General features: G+C 48.9%; 1 protein-coding gene across 1 annotated transcript in view; it reads right to left on the bottom strand.

Annotated features, from left to right (window-relative positions):
• CHRDL2 (chordin like 2) overlaps nucleotides 1-22,362 on the bottom strand; it is a 58,686-nt gene that overhangs the window by 22,522 nt on the left and 13,802 nt on the right. The window contains exons 2-6 of the mRNA XM_019487033.2: nucleotides 14,679-14,791; nucleotides 12,884-12,977; nucleotides 12,033-12,175; nucleotides 6,680-6,773; nucleotides 1,045-1,100 (exon numbers count right to left, since the gene is read on the bottom strand). Of these exons, the coding sequence (XP_019342578.2) occupies nucleotides 1,045-1,100; nucleotides 6,680-6,773; nucleotides 12,033-12,175; nucleotides 12,884-12,977; nucleotides 14,679-14,791 (500 nt within the window). The remainder of the gene's footprint in view (nucleotides 1-1,044; nucleotides 1,101-6,679; nucleotides 6,774-12,032; nucleotides 12,176-12,883; nucleotides 12,978-14,678; nucleotides 14,792-22,362) is intronic.

A 22,362-nucleotide genomic window follows, 5' to 3' on the forward strand; every position in this document is an offset into this window, starting at 1 on the left:
ACACTGTAAGTGACTTCATCCCACAAACCTGGCATGAGCCCTCCAACTCTAAACGCAGCTATGAATCAAGCTAAAGAAGCAAGGAGCTCACTTTTTCCTCCCTAATATTGTGAAGACCGAGACTAGGCAGTACCACAGTAACAAAACTCCCTCTAGCCCTGCCCAGGCTCTGGCTGCCACGCTGGAGCTATGTACAGAGGAATGAACTCCTTTCACGTGAGGAAAAGAAGGGAAGCCAGCCTCCTGAATGACAGCACTTGCTACCCAGGCATGGGAAATAGGTTGTGTTTGCATTGGCTTCCTTTCCGAAATGTCCCATTGTGGCCCAGTCCAGTGCAGCTCTTCCAATGGCAGGAGACAGGAGGAAGCACTCTTATGGTTAGGGCTGTGAGTGGCCTTTAACACATGAACTGCCATTGCTCAAGCTACCTAATAGAGTCAGCAGAAGAGTTCAGAGGTCAAAGCACAAATATGAGTGCCAGGAAACCAGGGTTTTACTGCTGGGGACCAACCACGCATCTCTTTATCCTGACCCCGTTAGCTTGAACAGAGGGTAGGGGAAAGCAGAAGCTGGTCAGAGATCCCAGTGCTGCTCTGCATTCAAAGAGGGCTTCAAAATATTTCTGAAAGGAGGAACCCATTGTACGTGTCAGGATTTTCTCCTGCTGCTTGGTCACCACCATAATACCTGAGTCTCTTCAACATACAATTCATAGCAATAATGAAGTTGCTAATGAGCGGCTGGGGACTCTGAGGTCCACTCCATGAAGTCCATTAGCAACTTCATTATTGCTATAAATTGTAAGTTGAAGAGACTCCAGCTGGGGCCTGCTGAGTTATGAAACAACCAAGTCTGCTTGGGGTTGGTTTTTTTGGTCAACGTTGGGTTTTTATTCGTTTCTTTATTATTTTTGGCTTGACTGATTTTTTGATCAAAGAATGACTGATAGGGCATGCATAGCAAAGTCATGGCTTTCCATGGATTGGTCATCAGAATTGGGTTAAAAGGTATGAGTGGAGTTTTAAAATGCAAACATCACGTACAACACCTCTGTTTAATTGCAGGGGCTCCTCTTCGGTGGATTTCTCATAGGAACCATCTGCAAAAAAACCCCAAAGGTTACGATTAGGGGCATAGCAGGTCAGAGTGGGAATGTCTCTTGATCAGCCCGCGGCTTCTGGTGCAGGATCTTCTCAAAGGAGAACCACGCAAAGCAGGCAGCACGGTCAGGGCCTGACTACAAGTCTGGCGTGGAGCTTGCAACTTTAGCATAGCCATAAATAAACCAAAAGGACCAAAGAGCTCATGTTTTCCTCCACTGCACTGCACATGCACAGGCGAGCCAATAGGGAAATGGTTTCATAGGCAAGTACAACTAAAAGGGACCTCATGATGCCATATCAAGTCCAGCCTCCTGCTCAAGGCAGGATCACCCATGACTAAACCATCCCAGCCAAGTGTCTGTCCAACCTGTTCTTGACATTTTTTAAGGATGGAGATTGCACAGCTTCTCTGAGCAACCTGTTCCAGGGCTTGACCACACTCGGAGTTGGAAAGTTCTTCCTAAGCTCCAACCTAAATTTCCTCTGCTGAGCTTGAGGTCATTGCTCCTCATCCTATCCCCTCCAGCTGCAGAGTGCAGTCTGTCTTCATCCTCTTTATAATCACCCTTCAGGTATCTGAAGATGGTGATCAAATTCCCCCCTCATTCTCTTCTCCAGACTATATAGCCCTTACCTTCCCTCGTAAATCATGCTTCTGATCACTTTTGTTGCTCTCCGTTGGACCCTGGCTGCCATGCTGGAGATTATTCTGGGAAGAATGGGCTCCTTTCAAATGACAGTCAGAGGAAACACCTTTAAGTGATTAATGCAGGGGCCAGCAATTATTTTGGGCAGAGGGCCGCTTACTGAGTTTTGGCAAGGCATCGGGGGCTGCATGACAGGCAGCCAGGGGCAGATAGATATTACTTTTCTAAATTTTTTAGGGGCCCCACAGGCCAGATAAAATGGCCTGGCAGGCTGCATCCGGCCCATGGGCCGCATTTTGCCCACCCCTGGTTAAAGGCTTGTCTCTAACACAGTGGGGATGGGTCCCAGTGCAACCCCTGACATGCTCAAAAGCTGAAATTTCACCAGTCATTGCATGCTGGGTGCTAAACCATTTTGCTCATCCAACCTTTCTTTAAATACCAGAATGAGAACTTGGCTCTTTTGAAAATTGGGTCCTAAAGGGCGGGGGTGGGAATCCTTCACTGATAAATCAGCACGTGCTTAAGTCAAGACTGACAGTGGCGGAGGAGACATCATCAGGGATGTCTTTAGAAGCTCCTTTTGTCTTTTGCATGAGTATTTTACAACCCTAAGAAAACACTGTTACTAGCAAGTCCTGGAGGCTTGGATTTTGAAGACATAGCCGTCTTCTTTTCAACAGAAGTGCAGGCTGTCAAGCGTGGGAAGGGGATAGTGGTATTGTGTATTTAGCATCCTGGCTGGCTTCCTCAGGGTTTGGTGACTTCTGGCAATGCTAGCCACATGTATGCATCTTACGGGGAGGAAGACAGGAAGTTGGACTGCAGGATAAAGGTGCCCAGGAGGGCTGGGAGTTTCTAAAGGGCACAGTATTGGAAACCCAAGAAGAAATTGTCCCAACATGATGGAAGCACAAGAGGAATGGGAAGAGACCAATGTGGCTGCACAAGGAGCTTCAAGGATGCCTCAAATGCAAAAGGAAAGCATAGAGGCAATGGGAAAATAGGCAGGTCACCAAGGAAGCGTACCAGGAAATAGCAAGAACCTGCAGGGACAAAACCAGGAAGGTGAAGGTATAAAATGAGCTGCCCTAGGCGAGGGAGGTTAAGGGCAATAAGAACTCTTATTATAGAAATTAAGGGCTGGAAGGGACCTCGAAAGATCATTGAGTCCAACCCCCATCTTCTTATAAGAAGATGCCAATAAGGCAGAGATACTCAACAGCTACTTTGCCTCAGTCTTCCTAACAAAATGAAGGTGCAACCAGATACCTAATAAGGATTATTTGGATGAGGAAAGAGACAAGCTGAGGGATGAGGCAGCAAAAGAAACAGTCAGCAAGCCTCTGATGGGTCTGAATGAATTTGAATCAGCAGGGCTGGATGAACTTCATCCCAGGGTACTGAAAGAACTGGCAGAGATCTTCAAGCCCTTAGCAATGATATGCATGAAGTTGTGGGAGCTGGGCCAGGTACCAGAGGACTAGAAAAAGGCCAACATAGTGCCCCTCTTTAAAAAAGGCAAAAAGGAGGACCTGGAGAATTACAGCCCTGTTAGCCTCAACTCAAAACCTGGGAAGTTACTGGAGCGCATTATAAGGGAATCCATTTGCCAGCATCTGGATAAGGAAAGGTTGATCACAAGCACCCAGCATGGATTTACTAAGAACAAATTGTGCCAAACAAATCTGATCTCCTCCTTCAACCAAGTAACTACTGTGGATATAGAATATCTGGACTTCATCAAGCCTTTTGGCAAGGTCCCACATGACCTTCTCATAAACAAATTGGAGAAATATGGGCTAGACAAAACTACTATAAAATGGAAAGACAGCTGGCTCAATAGCCGCAAACAAAAAGTAGTTACAAATGGATCCATGTCAGAATAGCAGGAGGTTTTAAGTGGAGTCCCACAGGGGTCTGTCCTGGGCCTAATGCTGTTCAACGTGATTATTAATGACTTGGATGCCGGCATAGAAAGCTTCTTCAGCAAGTTTGTAAATGATACATAACTAAGAAGGTTTGTGAGCACATTGGAGGATGGGAGCCCAATTCAGAAGGATCTTGACAGACTGGAAAGTTGGGCTGGAGCTAATGGGGTGAAGTTCAGTGTAGACAAATGCAAAGTGCTGCTCCTGAGGAAGAAGAATCACAAATCCAAATACAAAATGTGAGACACTTGGCTGGATGGTAGCAATACAAGGAAGGATCTAGGAGTTATGGTAGATCACAGACTCGGCATGAATTTGCAGTGTGATATACTTCAGATCAGTGGCTTTCAACCTGTGGCCTGCAGACCCCTGGGGGTCCACAAACTATGTCTAAGGGGTCTGCAAAAGATGACTATGATCAATCAAAAATATGTGAATACCCACACTTACAATTCAAAGGGGTCCACACCTCCATTTGAAAGGTTTTAGGGGTCCACAAATGAAAAAAGGTTGAAAGCCACTACCATAGATGCACCAAAGGCAAGTATGGTTTTGGGTTTCAACAACGGAAGCATTAGGTGCAAGACACAGGAGGTGATGATGCCTCTCTACTCAGCGCTGGTGAGGCCTCACCTGGAGCGCTGCATGCAGTCCTGGACTCCACATTTTAAAAAGGACATGGAGAAGTTAAAGAGGGTTCAGAGGTGGGCGACAAAAATGATAAAAAGCTTCCAAGGCAAGTCACAGGAGAGGTTGAAGGAAATTGCCACATTCAGCTTGTAGATAAGCACTTAAGAAGGCACAAGACAGCAGTCTTCAAATACTTGAAGGGCTGCCATAAAGAAAAGGGAAAGCACCTTTTCTCTCTTGCTGCAGAGACGAGGACATGGACCAAGTTGCAGCAAAGTACGTTCAGATTGGATCTCAGCAAAAACTTCTTCACTGTGGGAGCAGGGAGGCAGTGGGATAGATGCCCAGGGAAGATGTGGACTCTCCATCACTGGAGGTGTTCAACAGGTTGGACATGCACTGGTCAGGGATGATCTAGGTGTAGCAATGCCTATGTTCTCCTATGGAGATGTCCCAGGCTTCTGGGCATTGCTGGTTGCCACATGGGGCCAGGAAGGAGTTTTAGGCTGCTATGAGTGTCAGAGGGTTTTTTTTTCCTTCCTCAGCAGCTTTAGGTGTTGGCTGCAGCCCAAGCTGGGGGTTTTGACTGGGCCGTGCCAATGCTCCTGCTGGGACTTTAGCCCGAGGTTCCTGGCTAGACAGTCTTGGCCCTGCACTCAGGGTCAGACCGACACCACATTTGGGGTCAGGAAGGAATTTTGCCCATGCTAAGATTAGTGCAGACTAGGGGGTTTGCCTTCCTCTGTAGCAGGGGACATGGCCCTTCCTGTGCTCTCTCAAGTGTACATTAACACCCTTTGCAGCAGCAGGATGTTGGCTGCTATTGTCCCCCTGCCCAACCCTTGCCAGGTTCAGGTGTGATGTCTTGTGTTAAGGGCGACTGCATAGTTTTACTAATAGGTTAGACAATGGAGTTGTATAGGATGGTTTGGACAGGGATGATGCTGCCTCAAGCAGGGAGTTGGGCTAGCTGCTGGGGTCTCTGGCTCCCTCTTCCTCCTCTGGCTTCTCCCCCTGCTTCTGGGGACAGTGCAGGGCAACGGGAGGGAGGGAGGAAGGGTGCTGGGCTGCCTGGGCTGCCATGCACCATGAGCAGCTGTGCATGTGGTGGGGAGGAGGCTGCTCACAAAGCATGCAGCCCCCATCTGCACCCCATACTGCATGTGACCGCCGGCTGCCCAGAAAATGAACAGCCCTGTGGCCTAGTATAAGAGAGCAAAAACGGTGTCCTTACCTGCATGTTGTTGTATCATATGGCCAAGTGTTAGGGCATGTGCACATATTCTTGGGACCCGCCTTACTTTAAGTGGCATGATCATAAACCGGGCCTCACCAGTGCATGTATTCACTGGTGCCGGGAGCCACACCAGTCATTTTTTCCCCAATCTAACCTCCCCAGATATATGTACAGATCAGCACGTCGATTGACCTAACCCTCATTAGGATGCTCTAAGTGTAACATCTGCATGTGCCCCAAAGCTATAGTGAGACAGGCTGGTATAGCGCCCAGGCCTAAGCCTCACCTAACAACATTGGGTTTGATTTTCCTACCACTTCCCCTGTTGTACATCAAGATGGATAACCGCAAAGCTGATAGATTCACACTTCTTCTGTAAGTGAGAGGAAAATCAAGCCTGTGTTGCATAAAATGCTAGAGGCCCTTAATTATATCAGAGTGGGTTTTTCCCCTGAGTCTGCCCATGACAGCCAGACACTGTCATCACCAGGGATCCTGGTTTTATCTGATAAAAAAAAAAATCTCAATTTTTCAGATGTAAAAAAGTAACCCAAAATTCACATTTTGCCATGATTATAATGAAACACCACTAATATATAGATATATATGTATATAGTGGTGTTTCACTGTACTCACAAAAAAGGTGGATTTTGGGTTACTTTTTTATATTGGATTTTTTTATCAGAGAAAACCAGGATCCCTGATCATCACCATACTGCAGTACTGGCCTTAACACAAGCTCCAGGCCTACAGATGCAACGCTGCCTCTCTTGTCTTGTCAGGGGACCACGAGATAAATCATGGCTGAGGATTGCATGCCTGATGCAGCTCCCATCGGTGATGTGCTATAATGTCAATAAAATAATGCAGGCCACAGCTGCTATCATGCTCACACCACCCACAAATACGCCAGGGAGCTGGTGTGAGACACGAGAGCAGAACTGAGCCTGGGAGGCCTTTACGCTTCACTCTTTTCAGCGACAGGGAGGCAGAGCTGTGTGCGATTTCCAGCACAGTCATATTTAACAAGCTTGAAATTCTTGCTGCTGGCGAACGGAGAGGGCTGTGATTCCCGTTCGCTGCCCTCCTCTCAGGCCTTGCTTTACTGCAGTAACACGTTCCCATATTACCTTTGCAGACTTGGCAGCAGGAGTCTGGCACGGCGAGGGGAGAGGAGCACAGCAGCTCAGGGCATGTCACCAAGCCGCAGTAAATCTGGCCTTCCTAGCAAGCACAAAAAGAGAGAAAGCCTTTTTTGTCGCTGTTCTCTAATAGCCAGGGGCTGAACTGTAGTACGGTAACTTTGCAGCAGACTCTCTTCAGTTGATTTCTTATTGGGATGGCATAACAGGACCCCCAGTTTGCTATAGCAAGGATGGCAGCTCTTGCATAATTTGCAGCACTGATCTGCCTGTCTCAACGCCGCCCATCACAGATCCTGAAGCAGCCTTCCCCTCTTGATCAAGGCTAACTGCTAAGTATAAAGCACTCCTGATGGCCCAGGTCCTTATTGACTGTAAATCAAATGCACCCCCTTGACTTCAGGAGAGCTAGTCTGCTTGACAGGGGTTGAAGAGGAGGCTCAGCATCCCCTGCAGTCCATTAGGATGAGAAACAGTGGCCAGACCATGCGGATTAGAGTCAAACAATGCCGTGCTATGCATCACATGCTCAGACAGGCAAGGGTAAGGACCTGCCCAGCCTGAGGCCGTAAGCGGTCCAGGGTGGGGACTGTGCTGATATTCTCCGATCCATGTACAGCACCTAGTGCAACCATCACATAAATGCTAACCGCCATCACCATCATGGCTATCACGAGGTTTCACCCTAAACCTTTCCAGTGGGCTTCTAGCACAAGTTGGTTGAGGGGCATGTTCAGGTTGTGGGTCTGTGAGCTCTGCTAGGAAAAGTCCTTTACAGACTATGAAGGGAAGAAATTATTTTGATTAATCACATTCTCAGAGGAAATTAAGTTCTGACTAGCAAAACCATGCCAGGATCCTGCTAAGGACCAGCATGGCTAGCCCTGCTCACACTCCAGCTCCATTCGCTGCACAGGCAGAGCTATGAATGCGAGCCTGGAGCTGGCTCCAGATTTCGTGACTCTGCCCTCCACCAAAGCAATCCTAATCCCCCAGAACCAAGCCCCTCCAGCAGTTCAGTTCATAATCTGGAGCCAGAGATGCATTTTGTGGTTTCGGCACACCCCTGTTGATTACCGGTTGGGAAAAGGCCTGGAAAATGCCAGAGTTGTGCAAATTAAATCTGAAAAATAATAGATGCCATTCTACCGTGGTAGTGAACATGGTAGAAGCCAACACAGCTTCACTGCAGCTGACGGATTTGCATGTGCTTACCCCAGGACAGGCTTTGACCCATGAAGTAAAACTACTTCCAGAAGGAAAGTTATGCACTGCAGCCCATGTCTTATCCAGAGCTCAGACATCAGTGCTGAATGGCACCTTCTCCCCCTTGCAAGCACCAGGGTTATTTTTCATTACATCTGTAATGTCTCCTTCAAGGGTAGTCTCGAGAGATGACCTATGAATATCTCTAGTTGAGGAAAGCCCACAAGATATTTCAGCAACCTCAGTTTACGGCAGACCAGACTAAGCAAGAGCGTGTTTGTGATCCTTTTATTTTCTTCTTAGCATCCGAGACATCATTCCACTGAATAAACAGAGAACCGGAGACAAAGGAAAGCAAATCCATGGGGGTCAGTGGTTCTCCATCTTGTTAGGCTCAAGGCAACCCTTGGAAACTGCCAGCTCTCAGCTTTCACTTGTTTTATGACTATGGAAAAATACTACAGCAAATCTCCTGTTGCAAAGAACTCAAAAAGATCCAAGAGGGCAGAATGCTTTTGAGACTATGTATTCCTGTTTGACATCTCTGGATTTATCTTATAAATTCCTAGCAGGGCAAAAACTGGCCAGCACCCCACAGCACCCTTGACAGGATGCTGCCGCACCCTACGTGACAATCACCGGCACTGACAAACGAAGATAAGAAGGAAACAGATCTTGCAAAGAAATGATGCTTCATGGAGCCACTCTGTGTCGAGAGCCCCACGGTGATTGCTGCTCTAGCTCCAGGTATGTAAATCCAGACTTATCACCGCTGCCTTCAATGCACGGAGGGTGAAATTTGGTTCCTGTTTCTTTTAGGTCATGGCTGAGAATGTCAGGTCACCGCTAAGAGCGGTGGATGTAAATGCCTCCAGTGGACGAGAGGCAAATGTCATAAATAACAGAGCTGATGCCAAAGGCCATGGACTCACTGCAGTTTTCAAAGAGGATAGTCAGCCCAGCTGTTCGTGCAGCTGTTTTGGCAGCTGGCAGCATCAGACACAAGCAATCAAAGACCGACTGGTGCATGTCTTCATTGTGATCCTTATATTTTCCTCTTAGCAGCCGAGACGTAGTCCTGCCGAATAAACAGGGAACCAGAGGGGAAGGAAAGCAATCCAACACATCTAATGAGAGTGGATGACGCAGGTCCTTGACCGGCCACGTCTCATAAAGCAGATGAATTTAAGCCAGACACTGGAGGTGCCCAAGTATGGACAGAAGTATCCTTCCCATTGTGGAAATATTTCATACACAAAAACCTGCAGATCCATATGTCCACTCACATGCAGTCTCTGGGTCTGGTTCTACCCTACCAATACAGATGTTCATTAGCAGTATACTTGTGTCAAACTGGTATAGTTGGGAGGATTGGTGCTTATACCTATCTAATATTTCTCTCTTGGCTGCCCCACACTCCTGTCTATCTCTGAGTCCGGCTCTGCGCATCATATTCGGCCATCCTTCATCATGGTGAGGCCATTACAGTATAAGGCACCTTACAAAGAACCACGGTGCAAATATAATTGATAGCGTATGGTAGAGCATCAGGTCCTGCCGTGTCTTTCAGATGATGTTTTGAGTGACTTTGTAAGAGGTGATGAAAGGGGTTGACACAGGCAGACTGCAGCATCTGTTCTTTACCTAGCGGGAACAACAACGGAGGCAACCCCGGTGCCAACACCAACACCACTCAGCATGCCAGGGCCACCTCTTGCAACGAAAGTAGTTTGCTTTCCATGGCTCGCTGGCTCCTTGGCTTCTCTCCTGAGGTTTTCAACAAGGGAGGTACTGTCCACTGTTATGAGGACACTTGACCATTAGGAATTGGTCAGAGACCAAAACCTCGTTCCACATGGACCTTCCAAGAGTCTGCAGGTACTAATGACAGCTGGACACTTAGCTGTGAGACTTGATCTGAAACAGCCATGTAGAGTTGACTGGCTCCAGATCCCACCCCCCTGACCTTAGCTGTCTGCTCTCCCTCAGTATCTTCATACAATACCTGGAATGAAGCAATCTCTGTACAAAACTCTCTTTTTTATGGCCCCGGGACATGCAGAGCATTGGAAAGTTACCATATGGCTTCCAAGCTTAGAGTGGTCATTGCTCTTAGTTTTATGCTCTCCTCTTTCCTATTACTCCTGGAGTAGAAGAGGACACTCAATCTATCCTCAGACACTCAGGCCTGGAGTCATCCTGCATAAGACATCCATCTTTGGCCCACACAATGGATGAGCTGTGTTCCTGCCAGCGTAGTAAAGAGTTTGAAAAGTAAACAGGAGTTGGGACATGTTTTCAGCAGGCTGTTAATGTGATCCAATTGTGCAGGCAGGGTAAAATGCAGATGCAGAAGGCTGACAGATCTAAGCCAGGCCTATGCCTGAGCCTGTTGCTGGATCCGCAGGCTTTCTGAGAAGAGAGACATTTATTAAATGCCCACTGGCGGTGCTGGCTAACAGAAGGGAGACAAGAGATGCCCCTGCTAGTGATCTGCTTAGGCCTTGGAGACTATAGAAAGACTGCACACAGTCAAACACATGGCCCACGGGCCACATATGGCCCACAGAGGTGGGCTGCCAGGCCTGTGGCGCTTTTCTCTGTGTCTGCAGGCCAGCACCCCCACCCACCCCTTGCCTGCCACCGAATTTCTGGTTTCCTGTTGCTATTCAGCATACAGATCAGGAGCAAGTGGATGAGCAATGGCAGCCCCATGTGCTTTACATCCACCCAGCAGCTCTGGCAGCTGTGGCGAAAAGCTCTGTGAGCTGGATACAGAAGTGGGTTGTCCAGGCCATGAGAAGCCCCCTGGTCCAGATGTGACCCACCAACTCATTTGAATTTGATCTCCCTGGTATAAACCTACAATTTCGGGGCTGCTAACTAAGGAATATTGTAGGAGCTTCCTACAAAACACAGGAACTGGAAGGGACTGCCTGGTTCATCAAGTCCTGTGCCCTGCTGTTGCAGGCTCCGTGTCACATTAATAACCTTTTATAGGAGCAAGGCATTGGCTGCTGTGGTCCCTCTGCTTTACCTGTGGCAGGTTAGGGTATGATGTCTTGTGTTGTGTCAGGTGTGAGGGTAGTTTTATGAAGAGGGTAGATTGTGGATTCATCTAGGATGGTTTGGATAGGGATGATCCGGCCTCAGGTGGAGGGTTGGTCTAGATGACCTCTGGAGCTCCCTTCCAACCCACATCCTCTCTGATTCTGTCCATGATTTTATGCTGCGAATGCACACAAGGGTCTTTTGCCATGAGGCTGCTGTATGAGACATCCTGGGACGCAAGGCAGCAATGGATGTCTAAGTGTACAGGGGCAGCATTGCAACATGGTGATGGGACTGGCCTCCCGTCTTGGATCTAGAAGTGAAGGGGACCAGGTGTTGTCATGCAGGCGGTAGTGCTGCTTCATAAGAAAACCCAGATGGTCAGTACCCAGGTCCATGCAGCCCAGAATCCCATCCTCGTGGGTCCCATCCACAGCAAGATGTCTGCGAGAAGCTCCAGTAGATGTTTGTAGCATCCCTCTGTCAGGGACAACGGGTCTTCCCTTTGAATATGTAACACGAGGTTGGACCAAGCACTGGAAAGCCCACGGGAAGAATAACTTCTACACCGGAAGTGGAGATCGGAAGCCAGCCATAGGTACCAGTCAGATGAAACTGCCCTGACTGCTGGGCAAGGAGCTGATTCTCCCCTCCCTTATTCAGGTTTCCCTCCAATATAAATCCATTAACTGCAGTGAAATTACTTTCCGTTTACACGCGTGCAAGAGCAGAATCCTACCCAGAGGGACAGACCCAATATGCACACATGGAGCAGCTCCGTGTCCTATGGACTAATACCATGGAAGGGAAAAGGACTCCTTCATGGAGAGAGTCACTGCTCCATACAGGGAAAGCTGCTGCAGTCGTGCCCCTGGTAGGACCACAGCCGCAAGAGCTGTAATGCCCCTATGCTGATGGCCATGGGTAGCTGAGCTCCTCAGATTACCTGCAGCATTGTGTGACACTGCATTCATAGGGGCAGGGAGAGATGACACAGGCTTGGATGCTCACTCCCTGGCCATATCCTCCCCACGCCGGCCCTCCACGCTGGACTCAGACCCCCTCGGATTCAAAAATAGCTTACGGAGCAGCTGCACTGGACGCACTGATGGGGCTGCCGAGAAGGGAAGAGTTCACTGGTGGTAAACATCTCCCCTTGTTGGTAGGTCGTCCCGTTGTATTGGCAAGACTTCACAGGCGCTCGGAGGCCAGACGGCGTGTGCGGCTCTGCAGGGGAGAGGACGGACAGAAACAAGACTGCTGAGCTCCACGGCTTCCCAGGCCCAGCCCGCAGGAGGTGAAATGCTGACGCTAAACAGATTCCCGGCGCTGACACGGCTCTGAATAATGGGAAGCCGGGACCACCTTCCAGGGGAAACATAAACATAGCGTGTATTTATCAGATCCCTAAAACTGGATCCAGGCTCGCCTGCACCATCAATAGCTGGAATGAAACCCATAAACACAGTTCAACCCACCTCTCTGAGCATAATTTATCTTGAAATGAGAGCTGCATCACTAAGGACACAGCCGTAGCCAGACTGTTCCAGGAGAGGACACGTAGATCAGGCAGACCCATCTCCTTCTTTTTCCCCCATGGGTCCCAGTGCCCGCTGTCCTCCACTAGCACCAACACCCCAGCTTGGGGCAAGCCAGGGAGTAGGTGGGCATTGATCCTGCCCCACCAGTTCATCATTCACCGTCTGCTCTGGAGCCCAGCCCAGCAGCGCAGGAAGGCAGGCTACTCACCCTCCAGACACCCACCTTGTGTAAGTCACAGCCTAGCCCTTTAAGAGGGAGTTTGCTGCCTCCAGGGCTCCATGCATCCCATTTTTCTTTTGTCTCAGCCTGTCCAAGAGCTAAAGGATCATGTTGAAAGGAAAACCTGCTCCTGGGCCAACAGAAAGAGAGAGCCCGGGCCAGAACGGCACTTACCGGCGCAGCGTGGGCAGCACTGCTGGGGCTCGGTGACGGGGTTGACGCAATGCACGGCCGGGCACTGGATCCGGTAGCAGCTCACGCTTATGCTCTGTTGGCACAGAGAGAGAATGGGGCCGCGTCAGCCAAAAAGTTAAGACTGCCTCCCCCAGCCTGATGTCTTGTGCAGTATCAGGCAGTTTTACTCAGAGGTTAGATAATGGATTTGTCTGAGATAGTTTGGACAGGGCTGATCCTGCCTCAGGCAGGGGGCTGGACTAGGTGACCTACGGAGGTCCCTTGCAACCCCACTTCTCTATGATTTCTCTGAAGATGCCACCTCATTTGGCCTTTTGTACCAAGCCAGAGGTGCAACTGGCCAGTACAGTGACCAGGACATCTATGACCTCCATCCCCCCACCCTTTGCCCCGCACCCTACACCTTCAGCACTGAAGAGGACAGAGCAGAGGTAGAGGGGGATGTTCACTGCTGCTGGGGATGATGTCCCTTCCTATGTTTTTGGCCTCAGAGCAGCCATTTCAACACCAGCTTCCAGCTGCAAAACCTGAGGTGACATCTCCCCGGGAGCTGCTGCAGGAAAGGCGCTCCAATGGTGCAAGAAGCTAAGCCAAGTGACCCCAGTGGAAGGTTTGTGATATTTAAATTGTTGGGGAGAACCTACATTGGCACCCAGGTAAGATCCTCAAGAAACCCCGTCACTGCCAGGCTGCTTGGTAGCTGCATCCTGAAAACGTCCTCCCCTGTGCTCAGATCCCAGCTCCTCCCAATAGTGCCACGTCTCACCGTTGGGCACACTCTTCTCTACATTTATCAGGTCTCCTAGGAGCAGTGGCTTAGTTTGGGACTCTGATTAGGTCTTGCCCTGGGTAGGTCTCAGTGGTGACAAGGGATACCCGAGCTAGCTCACATGGTGCTAGCTCAGGCGCCAGCAGCTGTGTTAGCGAATTCTCTATGCAGGGCAGCGTACCTCTGAATGCAAGGGACCTGCTTCTGGTCCCCAAGCTACCTCCGGTGTCTCTACACTTCACTGCATTGTGCATTGTAAACAGATTTTCCAATCTAGCTTCTCTTGTGTCTCTGCTATGATGTGGCTTTAGCTTGGTTTTCCCTCCCCCTTTATTGGTGTTGCCCATTTAGTCTGTGTTTTGGGGGCAGGCATTCTCTATTGTTGTCGTGTGTTTGTACAGTGCCTAACAGCATTTCCTCCATCTCCTTGGAGGCCCCTGTTAGGAAGGGTGCAAACATCCTCATCAAGACATGTCTTTCCTTCATTCTGAGAGGAACGGGGCTCTTTGCTCCGTGTCTTTGCCACTCTGGGCTGTGTAGATGTAGCTCACAGGGTCTACATGGGGGGAATGCAGAAGCTCCAGCTAGTACAGCACGGAGATGCAAGTCTCTTCTGCAAGATGGACTAAGACCCAGATATTGCCCCTCTGCTCCCATCCCATCCCTGCCTCCACTCCTGGTGCAGCATCTTGTCTCCCAACACCACTGCCATTCAAGGGTCAGGGTTGCCCTTCATCAGCAGCCACATCTCCACCCACAAGTCACCAGTGAGGCAGGAGACAAGGCAGGCGAGAGCTGAAGTGGTCTAAGAGAGTTCAGCTGTGGAAGTTTTCTGAACAGATTAAGCTACTCCAAAACTTGAGGACCGTTATCACAATCACAGGACCCACCTCCCTGAAAGGGGTTTGCTGCTGGATCTGGACCGATCAGAGGCAGCCGATCACAGGCAGCAGTGGCAAAGCTAGCATGCAGTGTCCTAGATGCCCATTCTTGTGCCAAACTCACCTCCGAGCAGGTGCATCGGATGCAGTACATCAGCCCTTGAGGCTCCAGGTAAGGATGCCAGCTCTCTCCTGGACTGTACTTCTTGCCGCTAAAGTCACAGAACATACCTGGACCTGTAAGTCAAGAAGTGGACACCATGTCAGAGAAGAGGCTTCCCTTAGAGAAGCATCCTTTCCTCCCCAGGAGATCAGCAGAGCTGAGTGCATACTTCCTAATGAACAGTGGGACTTGATAGTGGGACTTTCAAGAGCACCCAGGAGAGTCATGCTCAGATCCTAACTCCCACTGGCTTCTTCGAAGATCCTTAAACTCAATGGATTTCATCTTTCCTGCTGGCAGGTGATGACTCTTTGGGCTTTATTCATTATCCAAGGTTATTCCACAACATTTTTCACAAATTGTGTTTTACCCTGTCGGCTTGTCATTCCAAGAGAGTATTGCACTACTTCACCCTTGGTCATAAAAATGATGATTGGTCATAAAAATCACCTAGCATTGTTTCTGTTCCTGGATTGCCCAAAGGTAATTCTGGCACATCCATTCTATGCTTTGCTTTGTGAAGACCACACTACAGTAATTCTCCTAGAGCCGACTACATAGGCTCCTGGTCTGCTTTGGTGTGGTACATTTGGAAAGTGGATGCAATGGAGAATCACATCTTTAAGACTTCACACACAGAATCAAAGGATCGTGGGAAATGAGGGTTGGACCTCAGGAGGTCATATCTAGTCCAACCCCCTACTCAAGGCAGGACCAGCCCCATCATCCCAGCCAAGGCTTTGTCCAGCTGGGCCTTAAAGACCTCCAAGGATGGAGATGCCACCACCTCTTTGGGTAATGTGTTTCAGTGCTCAACTACCCTCCTAGTGAGAATTTTTTTCCTAACATCCAACCTCAACTTCCTTTGTTGCAACTTCAGCCCATTGCTCCTTGTTCTGTGATCTGCCCCCACTGAGAACAGTCCAGCCCCATCCTCTTTCAAACCCCACTTCACGCAGTTGAAGGCTGCTATTCAATCCCCCTCGGTCTTCTCTTCTGCAGGCTCAATCAGCCCAGTTCCCTCAGCCTTCCCTCACCAGTCATGTCCCACAGCCCCCCAACCAATTTCATTGCCCTCTGATGGACTCTCTCCAATGTGTCCATGTCTGGACACAGGACTCCAGATGTGGCCTCCCCAGTGCTGCATAGAAGGAATAATCACTTCCTTTAATCTGCTGGCAATGCTCCTCCCATTGCAGCCCAGGATGCCGTTAGCCTTCTTGGCAACGAGGGGTCACTGCTGGCTCCTATTCAGCTTCTTGTCCCCTGTCACCCCCAGGTCCTTGTCCGCAGAACTGCTGCCCAGCCAGTCACCTCCAGCCTGCACCGTTGCATGGGATTGCCAAAGTGCAGGATTTTGCACTTGTCCTTATTGAACCTCATGAAATTCCTTTTGGCCCAATCCTCCAATTTGTCCAGGTCACTCTGAATCCTAGCCCTACCCTCCAGCAAATTGTTTTTATTGGTTTGCAAACATACAGGGGAGGGCAAACACCCAGAAAGTATGAAGCGTTTTCCACAAAAATTGGTATAAAAAAATTGACTCAAAAAATCCCCAAAAGCACCTTTTCAAAATGAATGTTTCACCTGCCCGATGCACTAATATGAACTAGGTATCCAGGTTGTAGCTGTATTGGTCTAAAGAAAAAGGCAACCAGGACTCCTAGTAGAGATGATATCTTTTATTAGACCAACAAGATTTTTGCAAAAAAAAAATATATATATTTTTTTTTTGCAAAAATCTTGTTGGTCTAATAAAAGATACCATCTCTACTAGGAGTCCTGATTGCCTAATATGAGCTAGTGTCTTGGCAAAAATGTCTTCAAACAGGTACTTAGAGAAGCTGTGTCACTCAGCACGTGGAACAGAAGAGTCCTGGCCTGGAGCACCTTGCTGCATACACAAGATAGCTCTCTCATCCCCTCTGCCTCCATCAGTGTTAAACCTTCTCAGTGCACAGATTGCAGACAAGATGATTTGTATCACCGTTGTCACTTCACAGACTAGGGTGCCCCCAGCAGAGACGTGCCTTCAGAGGAAACAGACTGACTCTTCCTAGGCACAATAGACCCGTTCCATCCCTCAAGCATCTTCCAACAGAGCCGTCTGGCCTCTACTCCGTGCCTGGTGGGTGTCCACTTGGGGAAGCCCAACTCTATAAGCAGGAAACTGCTCTTCCCCACTGCATTATAACAAGCTGGGGAATCGCTGGAGATTTAAACACAGCAGGCCAGATTCATCCCTGCTCTATCACGCTGGAGTAGACCCAGCTCATACTGGTGTCGCCCCACTGAGTTCTAGGCACCACCGAGGAACGTGGCCCAGCATTGAGGATGTCTGTGCTGCCGGGGTGGTAAAAAGAGTCTGGGTGCTCCTGGAACTGGGATGTGCAAAGTCGGCAAGTGGGGCCAGCTGGATCCAGCACACAAGGCCATGTCATCAGGTCTACAGGCTTCCCAGAGGCCATGCCCAAGTGCAGGGCAGGCTATGAGCCCTTACCCTGCCAGCACAACTTGCTGTGGAGCAATCCTGCCTCCGAGCATGCTTCCCAATGCAGTAGAAAGCAGGCCGCAACCACAGACCTCCTCCCCATCAGACTTTCCATCCACCTGGCAGGGGCTGAAGCTGGTAGATGCACCTCAGGCCTGAGCCCAGCCCTGACTGGCATCTGGGAAAGGATCAGCAAGGGTTTCATTTGGATATTCCACCACCTTGAATGGGATGTCTTGTGCCCTTGGCAGCTGCCTTGTTAGAGACAAGAAAGGACAAAGACCTCTTCTAAGCTTAGTTGGCCTATCAAGCTAGTCTGGGTAAGGGACACCAAAACAGCACACCAGAGAGAGAGAGAGCTCATTAGCATCAAATCCAGCTGCATTTGATACCTCAACTCAAGTGATCAAATACCATTAACCACTGGGTCACCTGGGGGCAGCCTTTGACACCAATCCAGCATTGTCAGGGCTTGAATTCCCATCTCTGAAAGCCTAGCAGGATGCTTTAGCTGCTCTGCCAGCTCAGTACAGCTGGTAGAAGGCCTGAGATCCACACACAAAAGACTTTAGCAAGACTGATGAGGGTTTGCAGCATAAGTGCAAGCAAGTTTGTGGGGAAGACCCTCTCTATGGGCCATGTTGAGTGTGGTGAAAGATGAAGACTGACAACAGGAAGGAAAGCAAGAAACAGGATGGGAGGGGAGCAAGAGGCAGTGCCAGGGAAGTGACCTCTTGGTCCACCTTGGTCTGATCCTGCCACATGCTTAGTGGCCTATGCCCCCACCAACCTCAGGTAAAGTGGAGGATGGTTCAACCCCATGCAGAAGACACCTGGCACCTTGCAGGATCAAGGCCTGCAGGAGGAAGCTGAGTTGTAACAGCAGATCTGGAAGCAGTGGGTGAATGCAAAAGGTCATGGGCCAGGAGGGAAAAACAAACAGACCTGTTTAAGGCCTGCCGTCACTGTGAATCAAGAGTTGCTCCCTTTGGTTGATAGAGCATCTTGGTGCCAACAACTTCTGCAGCAGGCCTCAGGCTGATTAATGCATTCCCAAGGAGACGGCGCTGACATAATAGCAGACAGCGCACAAGTGTCAAGGATGACCGTAGGGTTAGAGCACCTGCCTGGGACTCAGGAGGCCCCAGGTGCAATCTCCAGCTTTTTTGAATGCTTCCTGAAGGACCTTGGTTCAGTCATGCACACTCTGTCTATGCTGCTGTGTAGGGTTGATTGACCTCAAGCCACCATCAAGCCCATATCTGCTGACCATCTATAATGAAAACCCTTCAGCTTGACCACCAGAGCAACCCCAGGTGCTACCGTCAGCTTCAAGGCTGAGGTTTGCTCTTCCCTTCTTGTCCCCACACCACACTGCAATCTGTTTGGCATTGACCTGGGTACTTTGGGCCTAGCACACAGGAAGTCAGCCAGCAGCAATCCCACAATTCCCTGTCCTTGGCATCGAGATCTTCTGTACCCTACCCCCTATCTCTACTGCCTATAATTGGAGACAGGCACAGAAGCAGAGCCAAGTTGCTTGCAGACTGATTCCTAGAAGGGCTCGAAAACAGCACAATAAGTAGACGATGCAAGGTTAAGAGATACATGGGAGGGGTAGTTCAGACTGAGTCCTCAGGGTCAACCCTAAATACCGACGTAGACAAGTCGTTAGCCTCAGTTCCATGTTTGCAAAAATGAGGAAAGCAATTCCATCTCATCTATTAGATAGTGACAACATGATCCCTGCCGAGGATCCTCACACCTGGGGAGAATCCTTAGCTTCCTTCGCATGGCAGGGTCGTGGCTCTGTTGCTCTGCTGCAGCATGGACTTGAATCTGTTTAATCTGAGTTCTCAGTACAGAAAATAGGAATGTCCCATTATCATACCAAGGTGTGAAACCAACGCTTTCCCCTGCCCCAAAATGTTAATGACTGCAGAAGAGCTGGCCCAACATTTCTGACTGAAACTTGTTCTTCCAAGCAAACCTTTTTCAGTTGAAAATGGTCAGCCAAGAACTAATGGAAACTCGATGCTCGTGCCTGGAAATAAGCAAGCATAACAATTGTATTTGTGATCAATTGAAATTTTCCACAGGGAGAAAGCTATTCTATGTTGCAGAAACCTGAAAGCTATGAACCCAGCTCTGCTTCCCTAGATCTCTACACCAAACCTCTGCTTGACTTGAATGGGAAAATTGACCAAGGAGGTTAATACAGGTTGGATAATTATCGTAGGATCATAGACAAGCAGGGCTACAAGGGACCTCAGGAGGCCATCTACTCCAATCCCTATCTAAACCATCTCAGCCAAGTCTAACTTGGTCTTAATAACCACCGAAGAGGGTTATTAACCACAACTGCTCTAGGTGGTCTGTTCCAATGCTTACCCACCCTCATAATGAGAAATTTTTTCTAAGATCCACCCTAACTTTCCCTTCTTGCAATTTAAGACCCTGTTTCTTGTCAGGTCTTCTGTCACCACCAAGAATACTCTATCACCATTCTCTCTAAAACTGCCCTAAAAGTATCTGAAGGCTGTTATCCCCCCCCTCAGTTTTCTCTTCTCCAGGCTATACGACCCCAGGACTTTCAGCTTTTCCTTGTAACTTATGTTTCCAAGACCTCCAACCATTTTTGTTGCTGTCTGCTAGACTCTTTCCAATTTGTCCCCATCCTGAAGTGCCGTGCCTAATACTAGACACAGGGCAACAAGTGAGGCCTCATGAGGGCTGAACTGAGTAGCAGTCACTTTTCATGACTTGCAAGCAGCATTTCCTTTAATACAACCTAGCATGGGTTTATTTGGCATTATTGTGCCATCCCAAGTGCAGGACTTTACACTTGTCCTTATTGAATTTCATTCAATGGACCTTGGACCATTTTCCCAGCATATTGAGGCCTTCTGCATCCCAGTCCTATCCTCCAAAGTGCCCGCCACTCCACCCAGCTTATGAACAACTGAAAAACCAGCTGGTGCACATGCCCAAAAGAAAACGTGATCCAATTGCTCTTCCTCCTGATAGTAAAACGTATCGCATGCAATCACTCTGGTCTCGCTACGCCCATGCAAAACTGGAGCACACCCCGCCAATGCTAATGGGGTGGCTCCAGCTCTATAGCGGGGTAACTGAGCAGTGGCCCTGACTAGGGCTGGGTGAGCATGGCCCCAGCCTCGTTGCCATCACCAGCCCAAGCCGACACCACCCCTGCCCTGGCCACCGCCGCTGTCCAAGGTGCAACTAGCACCTCTGTAATGGAGACAAGCACATGGCCCTGTTTGCTCACATCAGCATGTATCACCCGGCACCAGTCAGCCCCGAGACTGAGAGTGGTTTGTGCTCTTTCGTGAATAAGTCTTTGCTTGTCAGTGTATGTCATTAGTGGTTTAAGTGCTTAAAGCCACACTAAATATTTAAGGGGATTTAAAAGGTTATGTCATCGAGAGGATTTGAGTGGCTCAGGTGATTATGTTGCCATAAGGCAGCTGAGGTATTTATGCTACCTTATGAATTTACAGGGCCTTAAATTCCACCTCCCGCTGCTGGGGGGGACTTCCAGGGCTGCAGGGGGGAGGGAGATCTTTATTTTCAGAGACATGGAACCCAGCTCCCCCTGCCTGGGTGCCCAAGTGTCCTTGGAAAATCTGCCCCTTCAGTGCTTGGGGTGAAATCTGAGTCCATGGAAGTCAGCGAGAGATTTGGCATTAACGTGCCATGGATTACGCTGCGCTTGTGGAATGAGCAGGTCCCCAAACCTCCCTTCCTGCAAGCGCAAGGGAATTCTCAGGCTTCTTTTTCAGCTCAGATGCCCAAGCGTGCGTTCCTCCACGCCCTTTTCTTCCACAAGCACCAGATGCTCATGTTGGTGTGACGCAACAAGTGCTTCTCTGAGGAACAAACCTCCACTCTGCAACCCAGGGAGCAAATGTGGTATAAGGACCCTCTCCAGAGAGGGACTCACCAGCACTCACAACCACGTCTCTCCATCACCAGAGGCAAAGATAAGCTCAAGGCATCTCATCTTCACTCAGGTCTTTACCCCACCTTCCTTAGGACTGGAGAGCTCAGGCAAAGAAGAACGGTACTTCGACCCCCAGTAGGCAGGGTGATGTGGTGGGTAGGATGATGGTTAGGAGAGCAGAGCAGCTCAGTTTTACTCCTGTGTTGTTTCATACCCTTGCTAGCTTGGGTAGCAGTAGCAGTGAAGACACAGTGCCACTGGGTTTGACACATGCTAGCAAAAAGTTTCGAGGAACCCTGTGTCCATACCATGGTGTCTAATATGCCTTCAGTGCAACTACTACACATACAAGCTGGTTTAAGCTAGCACTGATTATCATGTGCCATAGTTGCACTGTTCCCCCTGTGTAGACACATGCTTTGCCTGGTCTCTTTAGGTTGTAGCCTCTTCTTGGGTTAACTGACCCTCAGGCTATCTTTAACAAGGGACATCATTATGAAACTCTGAAGGTACTGTTACAACCACTGCAAAGTAGGAGTCAAATGCAGTTCATAGAGAGATTGGGAGGAGGATTTTGATCTTCTAACTGAAGCCTTTGGCATCCCTTACTAAAATGATGGGTAGAAACACATGGCTTCCATCCACAGCACCATGCCTTAAATATACAGGCAGATACCAAGATCTCGTTGCCTTTGAATCCTTCAAATATGGAGATGTGACCTAGAAGCACCTGATATGACCACATGAAAGCATTTAAATTACACAGTCCAGGGATAAACTAGAGTAGCAACTCACTGGGGCATGAGGTTTATTCTGTGTTGGTAGCTCTATTTTAAATGCCTCACCCCAGGTGTGTCATGAATTAGACATGCCAATTTAAGGCGCATTAGCCATTTTTAAAGTGCACTAAGGGCATGAGTCTACATATGCACACCCTTAATGCACCTTAAAAATGGCAACTTTAGGCTATTCACACCTAAATTTGATACCTGCAAAAGCAAGTATCAAATTAGGCACGGATAGCTAAAACACCTTAATGCACATGTAGACACACTAAGGTGTATTAATGCTGTGTGTATTGAATGACTTGGGACTAACTTTAGTCCCAAGTCGGTCTACACACTGCATTAATGTGCCTTAGCGTGTGCATGTGTAGATGCACACCTGAATTGCCTTACTGCACATTAGGT

The sequence above is a fragment of the Alligator mississippiensis genome, chromosome 1, assembly GCF_030867095.1.
Source record: "Alligator mississippiensis isolate rAllMis1 chromosome 1, rAllMis1, whole genome shotgun sequence".
NCBI lineage: Eukaryota > Metazoa > Chordata > Crocodylia > Alligatoridae > Alligator > Alligator mississippiensis.